The sequence below is a fragment of the Penicillium brevicompactum genome (assembly GCF_028827555.1).
Source record: "Penicillium brevicompactum strain IBT 35665 chromosome Unknown utg000009l_segment0_segment0, whole genome shotgun sequence".
Classification (NCBI taxonomy): domain Eukaryota; kingdom Fungi; phylum Ascomycota; class Eurotiomycetes; order Eurotiales; family Aspergillaceae; genus Penicillium; species Penicillium brevicompactum.
Genome location: NW_026623212.1, coordinates 994336 through 1014767, shown reverse-complemented (window position 1 = coordinate 1014767; position 20432 = coordinate 994336). Strand labels below are relative to the sequence as shown.

The following is a 20432-nucleotide window of genomic DNA, read 5'->3' as shown; positions in this document are numbered from 1 at the left end:
ATCCCATGATGACTCTTGGCGTGACTGTGGCGAATTTGCCCCTATGTGGGTTATTTCATGCCCAGCTGCAGTCCATTTTCTGTTGCGGGGTGTTCTATTTTATCTCTTTGAACTTTCACGACAGTATGAACAACACCAGATACCATTCGGTCTTTCTTCTCTTGCATACCGTGCTCTCTCAGCGCTATATGGGTGACCCATAGGCGTTCTGGGCATTTTACTGGGTTTTGAGTCTCCAGCGCTATTTGTACCTTGGGGGCATATTCTAGAATGGCAATACAATCGTTTACAGATACATTAATCTCGAATCTACAGAGTATCGAAAAGGCAAATTTCATCGGCGGATACATACCTGTCTGCTTCCAACCTTAGAAGACATTGGGACTTCCTGGTTTTCATGGTTGTTGTCATACATACAAACAAACCTGATCTTGCGAAGGAAAAGCAAAAGCTGGCTCAACATGAAGCCCAGGAAGCTGCCGAAGCAGCTCTCTTGGATTTGGATGAATCTTCATTACCGATGCAACCAGAACAAGCAGTTGAAGCCCCCCAGCGCGGACTAGCTTCGTCATCTTTACAACCCCGGACCAGGGCACCACCGAAATGCAGCGCGTGTGGAACTGAGGGTCATAGGAGAAATGCATGCCCAAACCAATCTGCTGATTAGGCTAGTTGATTTCATGGCGTTTTGATCGAGAAACATGTACTTGAATGTGCTCTCGTCGAATTCTATTGCAGTGACCGCTCTTTTTTTGCAAGTTCTACGGGAGATTTTATAAGCGAATGTGCACGACGCTAGGCAAAATAGCTGCAAAAGGTCGATGTCTTATAATAAACATGATTGAGCCCCATCCTACATACTCAAGTTACCGAAAGCGACCTGTTCATGATCTACCGTGGACACATTTCCAAGGTTAACTGCATCAAGGTGAGAAACCAGTTTGTATATAAAATTAGCAATTTCCTTCATATCCTCATGCTCCGAAGATCATTACTAGGCCCAGCACATGATACCACACAGATTCATGACCGCCTGCTCTCTGCCGCTTCTAGAGCTAAGGTCAAACCACGATGTTGAGTCAACATGCAGGAAACAAGGAGGCGCATATGATTCAAAATCTTGGAGATATTCATCACTGATCTCAAAATCAAGGAAGCATATATAGTGCTGCGTAGCATTTATAAGCAGTACTCTGTCTCATATCATGAGTATATTGCAAATTGGAATATGATTAAGAAGCCAAAAATTACCTATTGGATTATAGCTCCTTAAAAGGATCAGCTAATCTAGCTACCAAAGCCTCGCAAGTTATTTGTGCGAAGCAATTGTTCGAAATGGTCGGCTGGCCATTTTCTAGACACTAAAATTGTCTTTTGGCTTTCAAATAGCCATACAGCTTTTGAGAACTTTAAATATGTCTCTTGATTCTTCTCGTAAATATAGACTTCCATTATTGATAGCTATGATTTTCTGATTCAACTTGGGAGTACGGGTAGATAGCCTTGTTTTTGCGTCTCGGAATTCCACAATAGTGGGCATATCTGCGGAATCTTGTGGCGATGTAAAGTATAAAATATGCCGGATAACATATAATACTAGTTGTAAGGTCTTATTTTTAGGGGACGCTAGAAGTCTGTTCAATTTGGTGTCAATAAACTCCATCGAAGATATCTCTTAGGATCTATTAGCTACTGGACTACTAGATCTAACTTACATTTTCCTTAAGTCGATATAACCTCTTTGCGCGAGACGCTCGGTGCATTCTTGAAAACGCTTCGAAGATAGCTTAGATTCACTATTACTCTGCTTTAGTGAGACTCTAGAGATATCTTTTCCACGTCGCTTCTCGCTACCTTTGAATATTGTTAGTGCCCCTTAAACTTGGTTAAGAGATATACTACAATTAGGATCCTGTATGAGACAGTGCTCACTTAGGGTTATATAGATAATATCTAGGCCATTTAGAAACTTCATGATCTTAGGGGAAGATTAAAGATCTAAGGGGGAATGATATGGTGATAGAATTAGGAGAATGCTGTGCTGAGTATCCCACCAGACAATACAACAAGCGAACAAGTGGTCACACTTCCAATCACTGGCCTTAACATCATGAAGTTGTGTGAAAAGTTTCCTGTTCTCCGTACTAAAACAAGCTTTGAAGGATGATTTTGAGGTGATAGTGTTGAAGTATGGACTACTAGCCATGCTGTATAAAAGAGGGCCAATTTCGGGTATTTTCTTATCTATCTATAACTGTGTACGGAGTATTGAGTAACTATATTATGGTCTGTTCTATGGAAGAAACCCTCGGGAGGTGCAGGGAGGCGGGTCCGGACTAAATCAAGCTCTGGACTAGCTCTTATAGAAGTCATGTGTCTTTGATGGTATCAAGGGCGGTCAAGACTTACTGCATAAAAGGAGTTTAACCTGTGGACGTGTTGAGCATCCTATTAAACAAATCAGAATGCACCTATGGAGCCTTAACCACTTGCCTATCTTATGCGCCGTCACTGAGATCTGTTTGTGGATCCATTGTTCTGGATATCCCGTTATCTGGATCTGGTAGGATGTCGCTTCGAGCTGCTTAAGCTAACAGAGTATATCGAAGACAATGATATATGTCAAGCTCAAAACAATAACAACAATGTGTGTAAGAGGCTTGATAGTGATTATGAACTCCTTATTGTACTACCAGCGCCTTCATCAGACCCTGGGCGACTCGCAAAAAGTTGCGCCCTCTTCGTAAAGCTTTTCGCCCTGTACCGTATTCTTGAATATAAAGGAAGCGCTTTTGAAGAACATTAGTGAGCGATTCTATCTCTTTATAGGCAATGAGATCAAGTATTATAACTAATAATCTTTATGAATAATAAAAGAGGACCTAAATTTTACTTTGTAAGCCAGGCGATTCATCGATTAAACTACGTTATGTTTGGTCGTCGCAAACAAGCTAACTTATCCCTTGATAATACTTTTCAAGGTTTGATAGGCTACTTTGACTACATATATGCCACTTATGGTTGTAAAGATAAATTTCAGGTTAAAAGCTATCTCGGCAGTGGCAATAATGCGCTAGTTGGGCGTCTCTATCAGAAACAACTAGCCTAGATAACCCCAGTCAACTAGGAGGAGGATCTATACTTCGTTTATATACTGCTATCTATTACCTAGCTACAAGAGAGGTCCCTCATGACTAAAGAGTAAACAACACACACGGTAAGTCTCTTAAAATACTAATTTACTTATTCTGCGAAATCTAAAGCTTGATATTTGATATAGTCGCGTCTTCTTGTATCGAAATATCTAGATTCTAAGTTTATCTATCTTTACAAGGCTCGATTTATATCCGAATTTTTGGAAGCGATTAAAAACCCGGAAATCGCTAAGGCGTATACGGACTGGCTGACTATTTTGCGGAAAAAGATCTCTTTTAAACCTTTTGATACTTTCTGGCCGCGTCTTGTGGCCGAGCTACTACTTCAGAAAATCGCCACTGCCACAATGCCTCGGATATCAAAAATCTTACTGAGATTGTTGCAAAAAGGACAGCGAAACGACAGTACGGAAGAGAAGACTTGATACGTGCAGTGAGACGCAAAGTAGATATGGCCTGTGGAAATGAGGATTAGCAATCCATGGAATGCTTAAAAAAACACAGCAATTCTTCTTTACTCCAGGTCAAACCTTGGAATACGTCTGACTCTGAACACAGGCCCAACTGGATCGAATGCCAGTATGAATGTCTTGTACTCTGTCCCCAATGTCAGTGACTGAGATACCAGCTGAAATAATTGGTCTTCACCCTATATTATTCCTGGCATATTGAGATCAAACTCATTGCTTATATGGTAAATCTGATTTGAAGCAGCTTGACAACCCTGCGAACCTGGCTCAGCTAAAGTTGAGCTCTACTGGGTTGAGCTGTGATCGGTGGTCCAATGATAATTATGGCTGCACAATCCACTCTGAGCTTTTTGGTCCATCCGATGAAAAAGAATTGTTCAAGTAGGTATCCTCAATTGAAGACCATTATTTCTGCTAACAGCTTGCCAGAGTTTAGTGAGATCGTGAAATGGCACCCACCGCAAATCACGAAACGTCATTGAAAGCAAACAGCCATTCAAAAGGAGCTCCACAAATGCTGCGATAGGAAAATTTTCTTTCCTAATGAGCATACTCCGTGCTTATCCACCAGTCAATGTTGACAGAACTGACAGGTATACATGATGATTTAATACAAATCAAATACCTGATACTGGATCCGCTGAGGTCCCTATAGATTTTTTGAGGCTTTTGATCTGATCTAATTCACAGCAATACCTAGTATAGTGGGAAGAGCGCGCTGGCGGTCTGACATCGCAGACAAGACGACGGGGGTGTTTAGTGCTCGGCGGGATCAGGGAGCTACGCAGGCCCCCAGGACTACCGGAATAGGAAAGAGATACTGTTCTTGCGAGAGATGTGGAATGCTTGAATTGCTATGCTAGGGGATTAGGCCTAGAAATACCCCTGGGATGCCTGAGGCACAAATGAGTACTGGCGCGGTTTCCCCATTACACTAGGTAGTCTATCGACCGCATGGATTCCCGAGTTCAGTCTCGACCTCTGGATCTATCTCCCTCTACATTCCGAGGTTGATGCCTTATTGTCTGATTTCTTAGCTTTTGGAGCCTGATTACATCAGCAACATCTGTTTAAAATGTTGAGAGCTTTTAGTGTGCACAATACGTTATTTTAGCAATAAGAGACTCTTTTACCTCATTTCCTATGGGATTCGAGCTGCAAAACCTCAAGTTGAGTGCGTTCCATCTAGGGGCATCTCTTTCCAAGGTTTGTCGCTTGCGAACAGCTGCCTCGACCCGTACTCCTGAGAGTACACATAAACCTTGGAACGTTGCCCTCTTCACTAGGTATTTGAGAGTGAAGGTTTACCACATAAAGTACTCCGTAGTTACACCCAAAACATTTCACTTGAAAACAGGCACTCCGATATTCACCAGAAATGAGGATTCTGATATCTCCAGGACTCCATAATAGACTAAAATAGGCAATTGACATGCGGATGACTAAAAAGCCAAGAAACCGAAGCCAACGCCAGATCGCTCCTTCCCAAAGTGAATCCAACGTACAAGTAAAAAGACGAAAGAGCGCAAAGATGCAGTCGCAAGATGCAGCGTCGGATGTATCCGATCCCTCCGACCCCTTGCATGCATACAAGGATGCCCGCGACAGCGATGAATTGAGCTTTGACCTGGAAATTGGCGACGTCCCGCTTTTGCCGCAAGGCATGGCTCAGCCTGAGAAGTTCGAACGCGACCCATCATTCTCTTGTACGCCCTCGGGTTTTTGCAACTGGCTTCGCGGGCCGAGTCCTCCGCATGTATACCATATCAACCCCTGGTTTCCTCACCTGCAGGCTGCGCCGGCGCGTCTGATTGATCAGAAATTCCCGAGCCGGATCTCCAAGATCGCTTTGCTTGCCGGCGGGTTGATCTTCTGGATCGTTGTTTTCTTCGTCTCGTTGAAAGCTTCTGTTGCTGGCCAGGAGGTGCCGGGATATGGACAGCCGGTCAAGCTGTCGTGTCACCATCGCTTGTGGTGCGTTGAGAACTTTATCTCTGAGAGACTTTGTGGCTGACTTTTGAATTTAGGAACAATGCCACAAATTGTGGGCTCAATGGCGATTCCTGTCGTCCGTTTGAAGATCAGTCTTTTGCTTTCCGCTGTCCTTCCGGTTGCGCGGCGGCTATTCTTCTAGAGCCGTATGTGGTGGGCGATCAGGAGTACAACTATCGCCCTCTCGTGATTGGCGGCGAGCCATTTAGAAAAGATGGTCGCATCAGTGGTACTTACCGGGGCGATTCGTCCATCTGCGCTTCGGCATTGCACGCTGGTCTGATTGACGATGCGACGGGTGGGTGTGGTATCCTGCACCGAACTGGCGAGCATAAGGAGTTTGTTCCTGCAACCCAAAACGGCATCGAGAGTATTGAGTTCCGCTCAAGCTTCCCCATGTCATTCAGACTTGCCAATGAGCCACCTTCTTCGGAGTCCAGCGAGGCAAAACCTATCAAATGCTCTGATTCTCGATGGTCCCTTTTCGCCTTCACGTTGATTTGGACCACCATGCTGTCGCTGGTTGTTACTTCGGCACCGGCATTTTATAGCTCCATTTATTTCATTGTCTGGTTCCAGGTCGCCATGGCATCCGACCCGCCCTCCATGGGCAGCATTTATGACCTGGTGTCAATTGCTCTCGGTCGCTTCTTGCCCGGCGCATTCGTGGGCTTCGCGCTCTACTATTTCTGCGTCCGTCACACCTTGAAAGGTATGGATGCGCACTGGGACAAAACGGTTCTGTGGCTAGGGGGTTGCTGGGTCGGTGCCCTCAACACAGACACCTTCGATCGCATCCCGATTTCTCGACTTACCCCCCACGACATCCAGCAACAGCCCGGTGCTCTCACTGCTCTCATCATTGTTGTTGGAACACTACTCGCAATCGCATTTGGCCAAGCACACTGCTACCGTCGAGAGGGCCGGTTCTTCCCCACGATCCGCATCTACGGCGCCCTTGTCGCGGGCGTCCTCATCCTCGTCGCCGTGCCACACATGAACCTACGCATTCATCATTACATTCTTTCACTCCTCTTCCTACCTGGAACGACTTTGCAAACTCGCCCCAGTCTCTTGTATTCAGGCATCCTGGTTGGCCTCTTTATAAACGGCATCGCCCGCTGGGGCTTTGACTCTATCCTACAGACCCCAGGGGCTCTTCTGGATGGTGCCAAACTTGGCACCGTCCCACCCAAGATTTACCCTCCATCCCTGACGGATAACAATAATCTGGTCTTTGCCTTCCCAGAAATCCCGGCCCATGCTGATGGCCTCAGCGTTTTGGTAAATGATGTTGAACGTTTCCAGACGTTCCGACCAAAGGACGACAAGCCCTTGCCAGATTTCACTTGGACCCGTACTAACCCAAACGAACTAGAGTATTTCCGTTTTGGATACGTTCATTCCAAGGCTTTGGGTGGTCTCTGGTATGAAGACTTTTCTCCCCCTGCGACATGGAATGCCGATGGAAACTTCGTCTTTCCCGACCCAGAGCAACCTGAGAATGATTCAACATAGAGACTAGAGCTGTGCTATTTGTCCATACTCCCGTCCTTTTTTCTACCCTGGACACATCATTCTTCTTCGAATTAGCGACGCATGCCATCTGAAAAATTACAGTATTACAAATCCCATCATTTTTGTTCTATTGGGTTCGGTTGATTGGTAGAATATCTATCAACTTACAGCCTCTAACGCCTCAAAGCTTTCCTCGGCCTAGAGAAATCTTAGATACCAAGTAATGCGCCTTTGACGTGAGCTCCAAGCTGCACTCTCCAAAGTCGATGCTCATTTAAAGCGAAAATTTCCCCATCTTTTCCAAAACAGAAATTCGCACATCCTCCGTCTATCCGAATCCTTCCAAGGAGCACACCACCCGGAGACCAAACATGAATCCCATCACCACATCCACTATAAACATTACCATCAAGGTCACATTTTATGCCGTCAGGGATCCCTGCGTCCGTCGCGGCAAATAGCCTGCGATTAGTAAGGAACGGCTCGCCATGATAAACAGACACGTCGAATGCATAACTAGAAGTATTGCGCACAAGGTTAGCCCACCCATTAGCAACACAAAATTTCCAAAGTAAATCATACATCGCAGAAGCTTTCCGGTGATCAATCGTCCCATCACCATTCTGTTTATCGGTATCGGTGATATAAACCGTCTTCTCGTCCGGAGAGAAACAAATTCCATTCGGATGCCCAAACCCATCCGCTACCGCTCGAATACTACCATTACCAGGCTTGAAGCGATAGACCTGGCTAGGCAATGCAGGATCCGGTCGATACCCTTGCTCAAACCCATACGTCGGATCAGTAAACCAGATCGACCCATCCGAATGAACAACGACATCATTGACGGAATTGAACGGTCGTCCCAGGAAGTCTCCTATCACCAAGCTTGAAGAATACGGTGCTTCCACAGACATCGAGTACAGTCCGCTGGGCCGGTCCAAAGTTCCTTGGCCGCATATCAAGGCATCAGCACCCCAGTTCACTCCGCCATTGCCCATGGGGATGTCGGGGGTGATTTCATCGGCGGTGACTGGATTGTTGCTTAGGTTGACGCGGGTGATTTTGATATCGGGAGTACCGTCGGCGTTTGTGCATTTATTGCTGGTGATGAATAGCTCTCTTGTTGCGGCGATGTAAATTCCTGCTTCATGGGCGAATGGGTAGTCTTTCTCAAGCAAGAGCTCTAGGCTCGGCGTTGAGCCCAGAGTAGCTTGGAACTGCTCATCGTGAGCATGGAATGCTTCGCTGGACTGCATGGTGTTGGCGGACAGGAGATTGCTCGATGGAATGCGCGCGTGGGTATAGTGGGGGTTCGCGGCTCGAGGTTCGCGGGGCCAGTGTGCCTCGTCTCGAGGCGGACAATCCGGGGAAATATTGAGCCCGGGCTCGGTCATTCTGGCTTCGAATTGAAAAAACTGATCTTATGTCATTGGCCACTAGCTTTGACAAGACACAAATGGTATCATGGCGAGAGAAAAATCGATACAACCGGATCTTGCAAGATGCCGAGGCTGGGAAATACAGCGTCCTTGCAGTCATCGCGTACAATATCGAGCAGATCGTGGGATTTATGCGTGCAACAGAGAGATCTCGATCGCCGCTTATCATTCAATTCTTTCCATGGGCCATTGCCGCAACTGATGGACTCTTGGTAGATTGAGAGAGTTCTCTCTCTCTCTCTTTCCTCTCCTTATCTCACCCAATACAATACTTTGTCGTAAATGTTTGCTCGCTCAGCTCTCGTCGACAAATATCAATCAGATTGAACAATTTCATTGTACAAGAAATGCCGGTTTAATACCCTGAAACTGGCCTCACAGACACCCGCATGCCATTTGCAGGTTTGACAGTTATACCACTCGCAATCTTTATCTTGCTCATATCCGCCATTTCTTCATTTTTCATCACAAACTCGAACCGCCCAACCCAGCCCGCAAGCATACAAGCAAACTCTGCTCTCGCGAATGCTTGCCCAACACACATCCTATGACCTTGTAGGAAAGTAAGCATGGCATAGTTGCTTCCAGCACCGCCTCCACCATTGACTTTCAATTTTCCTTCGCTATCCACGTCGAGCCACCGATGAGGATTGAACTCAGTGGCATCGGGGCCCCAAAGGCTTTTATCCATATTTGTGGCGCAGCTTGAGATCATTATTTTCGTGCCGCGAGGGATGGCTATATCTTGGAGAAAAGTATCACGAGTAGCTTCTCGCATGGTGAGGCGGACTGGGGTAAACATTCTGAGCACTTCATTGCAGACAGCGTATAGGAAAGGCAAGCGACTGAATGATTCAGCTGAATAGTCTGAGCCAGCATGAAGAGGCTCCAGGTTGTTTCGTATCTCATCGCGGAGTTGTTGTTGGATCTTAGGATGAAGAGCAAGGACGTAGATTGCCCAGGTCAAGACCGAGGCTGTAGTTTCATGTCCAGCCGCTAAGAAAGTCATGACTTGATCGATAAGACCTTCGTCAGTAAAGAGACCATTTCCCATAGCAATTGAGAGAAGGTCTGTATCTTGAATAGACTGCCTGTGGAGATGGCGCGCTTTTCCTCGATGATAGTTTGACAGCTGCGGCGAATAGTCTGGATGGCCCCTGAGAATTCCTCGTTTTGTTTCAGAGGAAGCTTCCTCACAAGCTTCCAAGGGAGCAGAGAGCCAAGAAAGAAAAGAACTCGCTTTTGCTTTGTGACGTCAAACATGCTATGAAAGGCTTTCACAAGAGAGTTTGACTCGTTTTTGATAGCTCCGAAGTCTTTTCCGAAGCCCGCAAGACCGATCACGTCAAGAGCATACCGCGATGCCCAATTAGATATGTCTATTTCCGAGTCGGCTTCAGAAGATAGGGCTGCAGTCATCGCAAGTACGGTTTCGCGAGCTTTACTGCAAAAAGTTGGATACATTCTGTCGATCTGTCGGCGAGTGAAGGCTGGTAAAATCCTTCTTTTTTGGACTCGATGGTGGTCCCCTTCACTGACCAACAAGCCATTTCCGAGCATGTCCTTCATTGGATTAGACAAAAATGATGGCTTGTGATAATCATAACAGTTCGTGGTCAAAACACTGGCAAGCAGCTTTGGCGAGTAGATAATTAATCTTTCGCGATTGAAGAAGGTGAGATAACGTATGATCCCATCGTGAGGGACGTCATATAGCCTTGACCCAAAGTCAAATTCTATCAGCTTGCGCTATATTGCGTCGCAAAGAAGACCTCGGCAGGAAAACACATACCATTGCTTTGATGGATTACCTTGAGGTTCTCGTAAGAGTTTGATCCCATGTCCCCAAAGCCAATGATTTCCTTTCGGCATCGGGAGGTGTCTTAGGGGAGAAATATAAACCGGATATATTAGAGTTGTCCACACAGCCCATCCCAGAAAGATCGATGGACAAAGAATCGTCAGAAAGGTAGAGAATGCAAACAGTCTTTCATGATTCACCACAATTGACAACATAAAGTCTGCATGCTGAGAACCCATGGCGGCGCTGGTCTGCGTTTGATTACACGAAAACAGCTCTTGGGCTGATTTGAAGATCACGAACCTCAAGGCCTGTGTGTAGCCATAAATAGCCCTTGGACCCCTTGATTCACATGGGGGCTGCCTTGGATTTATACACGGAGGAAGATCTACGATTGAGACTTCCCAAGCAAGACTATCGTTGTTGGCTAACACAAGATACAATACTTAGTATATGATTGGCCAATGAGAAATTTTATCGTGGAATAATGTGTTTACCAAGATGATGTAGATTGGCAAGTTAAGCTCGCAGGTGGGTCATCATCGAATACAGCTATGTAAATACAAGTGGTAACCTCCGGTGGATCTGTATTTCCAAGGTTATCGTGGGGGGTTCTGTCATTTTGGGCCTATTCCAAGGTTTACAGCAAAAATAGCGGTCGGATCCCTACTCGTTCCAAGATTGAGTATTCGAGATTTGATGGTCAAAGACCCTTGACATTACTCAAGACATCCTCGATCTCGAATGGCTTCAGTTCCCGCCCTCCATACTACAACCGAGCTCTGTTGAGGGTCTTCTGTGAAATACTAGCGAGCCATGATGCAGCTGCATCTGCACACTCATCCGGACGCTCCAAGGGTAGCTGGTGTGTTGTATTTGTAATCCATGTGATCTTCGTCGGTTGAGAAAGTCCTCCAACAATTGTTTCAAGCTGTTTTGGTGGAACAGCGAACGGACGAGTAGGCATGATCGTGTGAAGCGGAACTTTGATATCAGTTAGACGATCGAAGCACTGGGCCGGCGTTTTTTTGTCATAATACAGCGCCCATTCAAGTCGAGGGTGCGCGATAAGTCGGAAACCCTCGCTATCTGGAATGACACCTCGCCGAGTAAAGATATCTATGACACGTTTGTCCCAGCCTCGTGTCCGTTTGTTCGTCCGCAGGTTCGTAACAACCGAATCCAGACTTGGATGCGAATATCTGAGTTTTGTGCAAAGGGTATCTTTGGGCAGCTTTGTGAATGCCTTGTTGATTTTTCCCGATGGAATCATGGCGGGGTCCATAACCGTTAGACTTGCAAAGATATCAGGTGCGTGGGCTGCTGCTAGTATTGCACATTGTGCTCCCAGGCTGTGGGCCAAAACGTGGACATTGCGTCTCACGGGTTGTTGGCCATGTGTGGTCGGCTCCCTAGCGACTAGTTGCTCCGGAAGAACTTGTGCGGCAGTGAGGGGGAGGTAGGCAGTGATGAATAGCAAGATATCCCGAGTAATGTCTTTCTCATTGCCTGCCAAAAGAAAATGTGTTACTCAAGTGCACATCTTGATTGGGGTAGCTGGTTACTGCGGATTTATGAAAACCACATAACAGTCACGTACCATAAAGATAACCTCTAGGGTTCAAAAGAGCAGTCTGGCCAGATGAGGGCATATCGAGGGTCCAAATTTCGTCGATTTGGGCGTTTGTACCATGGAGTTTGAGAAGCAGTGTCTCGAGAAAAGGCTCGAACATCTAACGCAGAAACACGAGTCTCAATTCTACCCTTCATTCACCAAGGATGTTTGTTGATATAACTTACCTCTTTAGGCACACCCATTCCCGGCAACATGAGTAGCGTCATTTTATCCCGGGTAAAGTCGTCCGCGCTTTGAGCATTTTGTATCGGTATATACCGCTTAGCGGCAAGAAATGGAGGAGGCACAGGATCGACTTCTGATGTCTTTTGCGAATCACTCTGATCATACATGTGGTAAATGCTTCGCCGGCTCGTTGTTGATTCCGGATCATAGTGAATGTTGTACTTGTCATCATCTGGAATTGATGCAGGGTCTTGCTCAAAAGACGATAGTGGCCAAGCAGGATGAGCATCGCGGTCTTTTGTCCCAGAAAAGACATGGCTCGTAGCTCGCCACGCAAGTGATGGTGTTTCTGGCAAGGATGGTGATTGGATAGTTCGGGGCTGCTCGTGGCCCGCAGTCGACACCAACTGAAGTGGGCGCAAAATTGCTCGCGGGTATTCCCTGGATATTGTAAAAGACATTGGTTTTCGAAGTTCGGAGGAAACAAGGTACAATGATTGAGCTCAGGTTGGCAAATGGGGTCAGGTAGTGGCTATATAGGCACGGACTCGCTCGTATGGACCGCAGGAAGTGTGTCAAAAACAAGGTAATGGCGAGATTGATCTACACTGTAATTTTGCGAAAACGCATTACACAGAATCTCAGATCGAATTGATCAGCACATGAAATATCCAAAGCCATACGAAGTAGCCATAGATCGCATCCCTGAAGAATTCAAACTACGAGCTCTAAAGGGGGCCCACTTTATTAGCGTGCCCCACAAGCTGTGGCTCGCACTGCATTTCCTATTTCGGAAAGTGCTAATATCAGTCCTTGACAATACTGGGGGTTTTCATGCTTCGCGCTGACCGCTGGGTAATGAACTCATTGATATAAGATACGAAGGATTGGCATCATCGTGGTAGTAGTTTAACCGGTGGCTCACGACAAAAGGGGCTAAGCAGGTGCCCAGGTGGGTGCCCGATTTGTCAGGCTCTCAACAGGCCCGGGGTAGATGGCGTAGATCAAGCTCTCTCTCTCCATCTTTTATATACTGCATTATCATACATGTCAACTCTTTCTTAGATAAGCTATGTTGCCCGATCAGCCTTGTTTGGCCAAATGATCGAAAATAACTAGATGAGTTTTACTCAAAGGACGGTGTATACTGACAAGCTTCTTTCAGTTACATCACGCAGTAATTGTAGTTGTCTCCCACTTCTTTTGTTTTCAACTTCAGGGTATTTATCTGTTGGGATCACAGACAGGCTCAATATTTACCACAAGAGTGTCCTAATGTCAATGTCACTGGGGCCCTTGATGCAGTGAAGCGGCTAACCGCAAGAAGCAAGTGCCGCGCTAACAAAGGGCGCTATACCCTCGTTCGTATCATCCCAAAGCTAACAAGGAGTATTTAGAAATCTCATTCCCATGCAAGCAAGCAATTTCGGTCTTAAGATCTTAGGACCGAAATATCCATTCAGCAGGCTAGAGGGAACTCAGTGGGACCCCTGACTCGCACATCTCGCATTGGTGATATAGATGTATAAGCGGGGTAGAAGTAAATAATGGACTTCTGTCGCTTTTATCACAGGCGGAGTTAAGACAAGATCCGCGTAGCGTAGGTACTCATGCAAGTAAGCCCGTGAGTTACTACGTGGATGAGACCAGAAAAAGCATATATCTATGGATCTCTCCCACACTTTGACTCCTTCATCTGGTAGAATCGAGCAAAACCCCCTGCAATTATCAAAATCTTTCGAAACAAATATGCCTGGGAAACATCGCGCCGCCGTACTCCCCCAGCCAGGCGGTCCCCTCTCCGTTGAGGATCGTGCCACCCCCGAGCCAGGCCCCAATGAAGTCCTCATCGAAGTCAAAGCAATCGCTTTGAATCCCGTCGACCACTCTCAGCGTGACAATGGATTCCCGCCTGTACCTGCCTATCCAGCTGTACTTGGGTGCGATATATCCGGCATCATCGCAAAAGTGGGATCCAATGTCACTGCCATTTCGCCAGGAAGCCGTGTTACCGCGCTCGCCTCATCTTTCTTTCAGAATGGCTCGCCGGACTATGGCGCCTACCAGAAGTACGCACTGGCACAGTCCGAAGGCGTCACGGTGATTCCGGATAACATCTCCTTCGAGCAAGGAGCGGTATTCCCTTTAGCTGTCTTTACCAGCCTGACTGCTTGGACAGTTATCGGCATCCCGCTTGAGACCAGGTACACCCCACAAGATAAGCAGGCAGTACTTATCTGGGGCGGTGCGAGCAGCGTGGGCACTTTCGCAATTCAATCGGCTCGATCGCTTGGGTTTACCATCTATGCCACGGCCAGTCCCAAGCACCACGAATACCTCCGAAAGCTCGGGGCTCACGCCGTATTCGACTATAAAGCGAGTGATGTCGTTTCGCAGATTGTTGAGGCTCTGAAGAAAGATGAGTTGAATCTTAACGTTGCACACTGTGTCGTGGATGGTGGACTGCAGCCAACGCTAGATATTCTCAAAGAGACCAAGGGTGACATCGCTGCGAAGGTTGCCCATTCACCTATTCTGCCTCCGGACCATCCGACGCTCGACAACACGACAATTCTCTTTAATCTTGCGTCCCAACACCCAGAAGAGAGAAACGCGCACATGCGGCAGTGTTTCCATGGGTGGCTAAAGGATGGTCTGGAGTCTGGCTCAGTCGTCCCTAGTCCTAACCTCCAAGTTGAATCGGGTGGTCTGGAAGGGGTGAATGCAGCTCTAGACAAGTTGAAAGCCGGTGTCAGTGGAACCAAGTTGGTCTTGTCAATCTGATGACCCGATTTGTGTTCATGGTCAGGAGCTTGAGAAGCTACGGGCGAAAGATCTTTGTATAGCATGTGGACTGTAAGAAAGAACCTTGGAACGCCCGTTGATATATCATACACTATGACCTAGGTAAACATATAACAAGTTTCGAGAATGCATCGAAAACGCAAAGGTCAGCGTGAAGGTAGTTGATATCAGTCTTTGACATAGCCAGGGCACGAAACCTGCACAATGTTTTGCTTCCCACCATCCTCGATGACCAGAGCCGTCAATTTGCCTCCTTTTACACAGCCGGAGTCAAGGCCTTTTGTAAATGTTCGAATAGAGAGAGAAGAATGAGCGTCATGGCCGTAGACAACAGTCATGGTCTTCGCGCGTGGGTTCTCGGCCGTGGACTCGAATCCAGAATATAATACCGATTGATGTTGATCAAACATCTTGGAGAGTGTTAGCTCTGGAATCCAGACGAATAGTCAAGAAATGAGACGAGACGAAGAGTCGCAAACATACCTTTGCCCAATTCATGCCTTTCTTCTTTGGGCTAGGCACATGGGTATGCAGATCAATTGTTCGCATGGTCATGACGCTGACCGGATCTTGCCGGTCAAGCTCGATTTCGGGCACAAGTCCTGCGTGGACGACTACCACATGACCCATATTTGGTATCTGACCAACATCCAAGATGACAGGGCAACTCTCAAGCCATTGAACCTGTTCGTCGCTGAAGGAGCGTGCTAGTGCGCGCTCGCTGAGCTCTCTGGGTGAGTACGATGACGACTCCGCATCATCGGTATCGGCGAGAGTATTGGTTCTTGCCATCTCACGCCTGTGAAGCAAAATCCGGTCTTCGTGGTTGCCACGGACACTAGAGGCCGATAACTCTCGAGCCAGATCTAAAACTCCGGCGCTGTCTGGTCCCTTGTTTATTATGTCTCCGACAAAGATCAAATGATCGCCGCTTTTTTGATTGAAGTTGACTTTTTCGAGAAGCTTATCCACTTTTCATTTAAAGCTGTCAGCCTTGATTTGGAAATGAGTATACGCATTGAAGATATCGTGAGACTTACACTCCTTTTTGCAGCCATGCACATCGCCTACGATGATCAGTCTCTGTTTTTGCTTGGAATCTGCATCAGCTCCCGCTAAGTCACCGGGCACTAAATCCGGGCTCAAATTCTGGATTTGAATCAAATCATTGAATTGAGGCATCGCGTTCGCCCCGAACCGCCCGACCGCGTCCGTTTTTGTGTTCGGATCGAGTGAATTTAACAATGAAGTTCTCTCTTGCATTCGCGGTGAAATCAAGAATCTCCATCCAATCAATCCGAAGATGAAGAGTGAAAGGTATATCAAAGCATACCGGCGAAAACGCGGTGCGGTTGCCATGGACTGCACCATCTCGGTCCATTGCGGAGTTTTCGAGTCGTCTGAAGAGGAGCTGTGGTGATACTGAGTGCGTGTTTGTGATTGCCATCCATTGCGGGCAGATTCAATGAGTGGGCGAGAAGACTGATATCCTCTGCCGTAGGACGGTTGGTGGGTGGTAGGGGCGCAGTTCTTATCAGCCTCCGGCCGAGGGCCGGATGGAAAGTCGCCGGTAGCCATAGCCCGTGACGTGAGATCAGGATCAGCTAGCCACCCAACATGTGGGTTGTGTTGTGATGAAGTTGCGAGGAAATAGGCAGAAAGTGAGGTGACGTTCACTCCGACGCCCGATAAGATCGATAAGGTCAACGGGGGAGATGAAAATCCTTGAAAGGTTCAAGGCCAACTTCATGCATCAGCTTCCACTTGTGCATCATCCTAAGTGCACAGACAGCGTGGCAGAGTAGGATGAAGATTGCAACAGGACAACTCTCCGTCCCTTGCCGGACATTGGACATTTGACACGTGTCACGTGAGGGTTGAATATCCTGATGCTCCACTTCCATCTCTTGCACATCTACTCGCGAAATGATGGCAATCATTCGGCCACTACCCGAAGTTGTCCAAATTTGTAATGGTTGAACCCGGTCCAATATTCCTGATGAAAAGTTCGAACGATGACGCGAATATCGGCATACAACATGTCGGGACGCTTGTTTTTGACGCTTCTAATCATCCCCTTGAGCACGGAGTCTCAAGTTCCCGGAACACTAAAATAGCAGTAAATTATATTTTCCTCCCTCGAGCTCTGCATTTTCCATGGAGGTCATGCAGAAGAGGGTAGTCTGGGTGGGTGACTGTACTGAAGTATTCAAGCGATTTTTCTTTGATGATAATATAATAAGAGTAAAGAGAAGGGAAAGAAATACATCCAATCAGATCAAGTCATACCAATATGTACACAAAATTGCTATCATCCCAACCAACAGAAAACAGAACATTGAGACTCGCCCAAGGATTGCTATTGGGAGTCCGCCCGTCACTCTGGGTATCGTGACTTTCGATGGGATATGAACCCGGGAATCAGTTGATGGTCCCTTCACAACTCCGTGTGTAGTTGGCGCAGAAAGCTCTTTGAGAAGTTTCATCAACTTCGTTGATACCGACGGCATGCGCAGGCTGTTCCTGAACTGTAATATTGGCAATTCGAAGGTAATATGCTCTTGATTTGGGAATAATCGGCCGTGAAAAGGGAAGAGCCTCGCGCAATACGAGCATAGAAACATATAGGGACAGATTCTACACGTAAAGTATGAATCTGCAACCGTAGTCTCGCACTATTGACAGCGATGTAAAGACATAGGGGTTGCGATGAAGATATCTTTGGGCAAGTCCAATTGGAATAGAAATCGGGCGTTTTCTAGGTCGCCAATAAATGATAGATAGCGGCCTAATTGCTGTAAAAGTAGCCATGAAAGGTGGAGGCGTGATTGGGTTAGAGTCTTTGATAGTTGAACGATGGATTGACGAACAGCGGCCTGTCGAGTATGTTCAGGTGTGGCGATAATTGAAGGGTGGTGTTGCTGAATTTGGTGGACCAAGGATTCGTTTCCAACGACCCAATCTAGGGCATTGTTGCCATAGCCATCACGAAGAGATGGATCAGCACCGTGTTGGAGGAGGATACTCGCAAAATCGAGATGACCTCGGTGCAGAGTCAGATGAAGGGGAGTCTGCAACAACTTACTCCGCTCATTCATGGACAAGAGGAGGTCTGGAAAGCAATTGAGCAGGGCAAGCCGATCATTTAAGGCCGCATAATGAACAGGTGTTTGACCAAGCTCATCTGCAAATGACATTTTCGCGCCAGCGTCAAGCAGAATCTGAAGAAGATCACTTCGGCCGAACTTGACTGCCAAAGAAATAGGCGATATATGTTGACCACTTGGATTAAATGTACTGGCGCCTGCGCTTAAAAGCATCTGAACAATGTCGCTCCTTCTCGAGTAGATCGCAGCCTGAAGGGCACTGCCAAATCGACCACCCTGGGCATTGACATCGGCACCCGCATTGAGAAGCATCCGTACGACTTCACCACTTCCCTCAGATGTTGCAGCTTGCAAAGCGTTTCCCATAAGACCCCCTGGATATTAACATTGGAACCAGCCTTTAGAAGGATTTGCACAATCTCGCTCTCTTCTTCACCTGCCGCGGCCTGGAGGGCAGTGCCGTATAAGCCTCCTCGGGCATTGATATCGGCGCTAGCATTGAGAAGTATTTGTACGACTTCAGCACTTCCCCCACGTGCTGCAGCCTGGAGGGCATTTCCAAGTCTCCCGCCTAGAGCATTAACATCGGCGCCAGCGTTGAGAAGTATTTGCACGATTTCGCTAGCTTCTTCACTTGCCGCAGCCTGGAGGGCACTACCATGTAGGCCTCCTTGGGCATTGATGTTGGCTCTAGCGCCCAAGAGGATTTGAACAACTTCAATACTTCCCCCATATGCCGCGGCCTGGAGAACGTTCCCGGATTCACCACCCTGTGTATTGACATCAGCCCCAGCTTGAAGGAGCATTTGCACCACTTCGCTGCCTCCCTGATATGCCGCGGCATGGAGGGCATTGCCAAATTTACCACACTGGGCATTCACATCAGCGCCAGCGTTGAGAAGCATGCGCACAATTTCACTGCTTCCCTCGTATGCCGCAGCCTGAAGGGCAGTGCCATATAAGCCTCCTTGGGCGTTGACATTGGCCCCAGCGGCGAGGAGCATTTTCGCAGCTTTAATGGCTGACCCATGCGCTGCAGCCTGTAGAGCATTACCAAGTTCACCACCTTGGCCATTGACGTTGGCGCCGGCGTCGAGGAGGAGCTGTACGAGCTCACTCCGATCGCCATATCCAGACGCAGCAGCCTGGAGGGCGTTGCAAAATCGATCACCCGGGGCGTTGACATTGGCACCAGCATCAATTAGTACCTGTAAACTACTACTCGACATCTCTGATGCAAGCGCGGCAGCCTGGACGACAGTGCCATGTTCACCACTGTGAGCGTTGACGTCGGCGCCCGCATCGATGAGAATACGTACAATCATATGACGCCGTGCATGTGAAAATGAAATTACGGCCAAATGCAAGGCAGTTCGTCCTTGGAAATTCTGGGCGTTGACATCGGCACCAGCGTTGAGGAGCATCTTCACGATTGCAATATTGCCGTATGCACAGGCAGACTCTAGGGCACTTCCAAAAAAGCCGCCCTTTGAGTTCACCTCTGCTCCAGCTGAAAGCAATGTTTCAACAACGTCCTTATATCCTCTCATTGAAGCTTCTTGTAGAGCACTCCGACCTTTTCCCATTGTGGCTTCCAGCTGCGCACCTTCGTCGAGGAGCCATTCCAAATTTTATTTGTCCAAAGCTAGCAGCTTCCGCTAACGGCGTTCTTCCTGCCATGTTTCTTGATTCGCAGTCTGCCGTGCCAAGAGCCTTCCGCAAAATGGTTGCGGCCTTTATGTGACCATATCGCGCAGCTATATGCAATGCTGTGTTTCCATCCTGGTCTTTTGTCCCCAGTTCCTTGCCACTCAAAGAAAAGTCCCTCAAAAGATCAACGAGATTCGCAGCTGCGGCGATGTGAATGACTCTCGTACCTCTCGCTGGATGAGTTGGTCTCCGAGGGTAAATAATCCGGTGAAGGGAAACAAAGTGGGTTTCCACCTATTTTAAAACACCCTTTTCGTTCGGCATTATGGAGACTCGACGATCAGCCGCTTGCCTCCCATGAATGAAAATATTCAAAGTGGCATAAAAAAGAAATGGGTGTGATCGGTTGAGTTCATCTCGCAGAGCTTTGTTATTGATTGCTCTTTCCGTATCCTCTGGTGGCATTTCTTCACGAAGACGATGTGCAGCCAGGTACGTAAGACAAGACCGGTATAGGATTGCCTGAGATTGCAACTCGGTTTCTTCTGCTTTTGCTTTCAACGGAAGACTCCTGGTGCCGAGAAGATCGCTCAAAACAGCCAGCCCTCTCTTGCGCAAGAAATCAGTGACGGACTGGTGAACCACCTGCGCAGTTTCATTTGAATCACCATTTGAGACAACTTCCGCTAAT

General features: G+C 47.4%; 7 protein-coding genes across 7 annotated transcripts; 2 read left to right on the top strand and 5 right to left on the bottom strand.

Moving 5' to 3' along the window:
- Positions 1-5156: 5156 nt before the first annotated feature.
- On the top strand, positions 5157-7135 carry N7506_011826 (LCCL domain-containing protein; the record flags this gene model as incomplete). Its single annotated transcript, XM_056961117.1, has 2 exons — positions 5157-5599; positions 5653-7135. 2 exons carry the CDS (start codon positions 5157-5159, stop codon positions 7133-7135), a joined length of 1926 nt encoding a protein of 641 aa, XP_056805651.1.
- Positions 7136-7344: 209 nt separating this feature from the next.
- N7506_011825 (SMP-30/gluconolactonase/LRE family protein) lies at positions 7345-8532 on the bottom strand (the record flags this gene model as incomplete). Its single annotated transcript, XM_056961116.1, has 1 exon — positions 7345-8532. One exon carries the CDS (start codon positions 8530-8532, stop codon positions 7345-7347), a length of 1188 nt encoding a protein of 395 aa, XP_056805650.1.
- A 400-nt stretch (positions 8533-8932) lies between these two features.
- On the bottom strand, positions 8933-10041 carry N7506_011824 (uncharacterized protein; the record flags this gene model as incomplete). The annotated part of the gene is made up of 2 exons (XM_056961115.1): positions 8933-9648; positions 9708-10041. The coding sequence occupies 2 exons, from the start codon at positions 10039-10041 to the stop codon at positions 8933-8935; spliced, it is 1050 nt and encodes a 349-aa protein (XP_056805649.1).
- Positions 10042-11147: 1106 nt separating this feature from the next.
- Positions 11148-12640, bottom strand: N7506_011823 (alpha/beta fold hydrolase; the record flags this gene model as incomplete). Its single annotated transcript, XM_056961114.1, has 3 exons — positions 11148-11887; positions 11979-12111; positions 12179-12640. 3 exons carry the CDS (start codon positions 12638-12640, stop codon positions 11148-11150), a joined length of 1335 nt encoding a protein of 444 aa, XP_056805648.1.
- Positions 12641-13928: 1288 nt separating this feature from the next.
- Positions 13929-14963, top strand: N7506_011822 (zinc-binding alcohol dehydrogenase family protein; the record flags this gene model as incomplete). Its single annotated transcript, XM_056961113.1, has 1 exon — positions 13929-14963. The coding sequence occupies one exon, from the start codon at positions 13929-13931 to the stop codon at positions 14961-14963; it is 1035 nt and encodes a 344-aa protein (XP_056805647.1).
- A 188-nt stretch (positions 14964-15151) lies between these two features.
- On the bottom strand, positions 15152-16562 carry N7506_011821 (putative serine/threonine-protein phosphatase; the record flags this gene model as incomplete). Its single annotated transcript, XM_056961112.1, has 3 exons — positions 15152-15394; positions 15468-15955; positions 16025-16562. The coding sequence occupies 3 exons, from the start codon at positions 16560-16562 to the stop codon at positions 15152-15154; spliced, it is 1269 nt and encodes a 422-aa protein (XP_056805646.1).
- A 1097-nt stretch (positions 16563-17659) lies between these two features.
- On the bottom strand, positions 17660-19641 carry N7506_011820 (ankyrin repeat domain-containing protein; the record flags this gene model as incomplete). Its single annotated transcript, XM_056961111.1, has 2 exons — positions 17660-18465; positions 18528-19641. 2 exons carry the CDS (start codon positions 19639-19641, stop codon positions 17660-17662), a joined length of 1920 nt encoding a protein of 639 aa, XP_056805645.1.
- Positions 19642-20432: the final 791 nt, after the last annotated feature.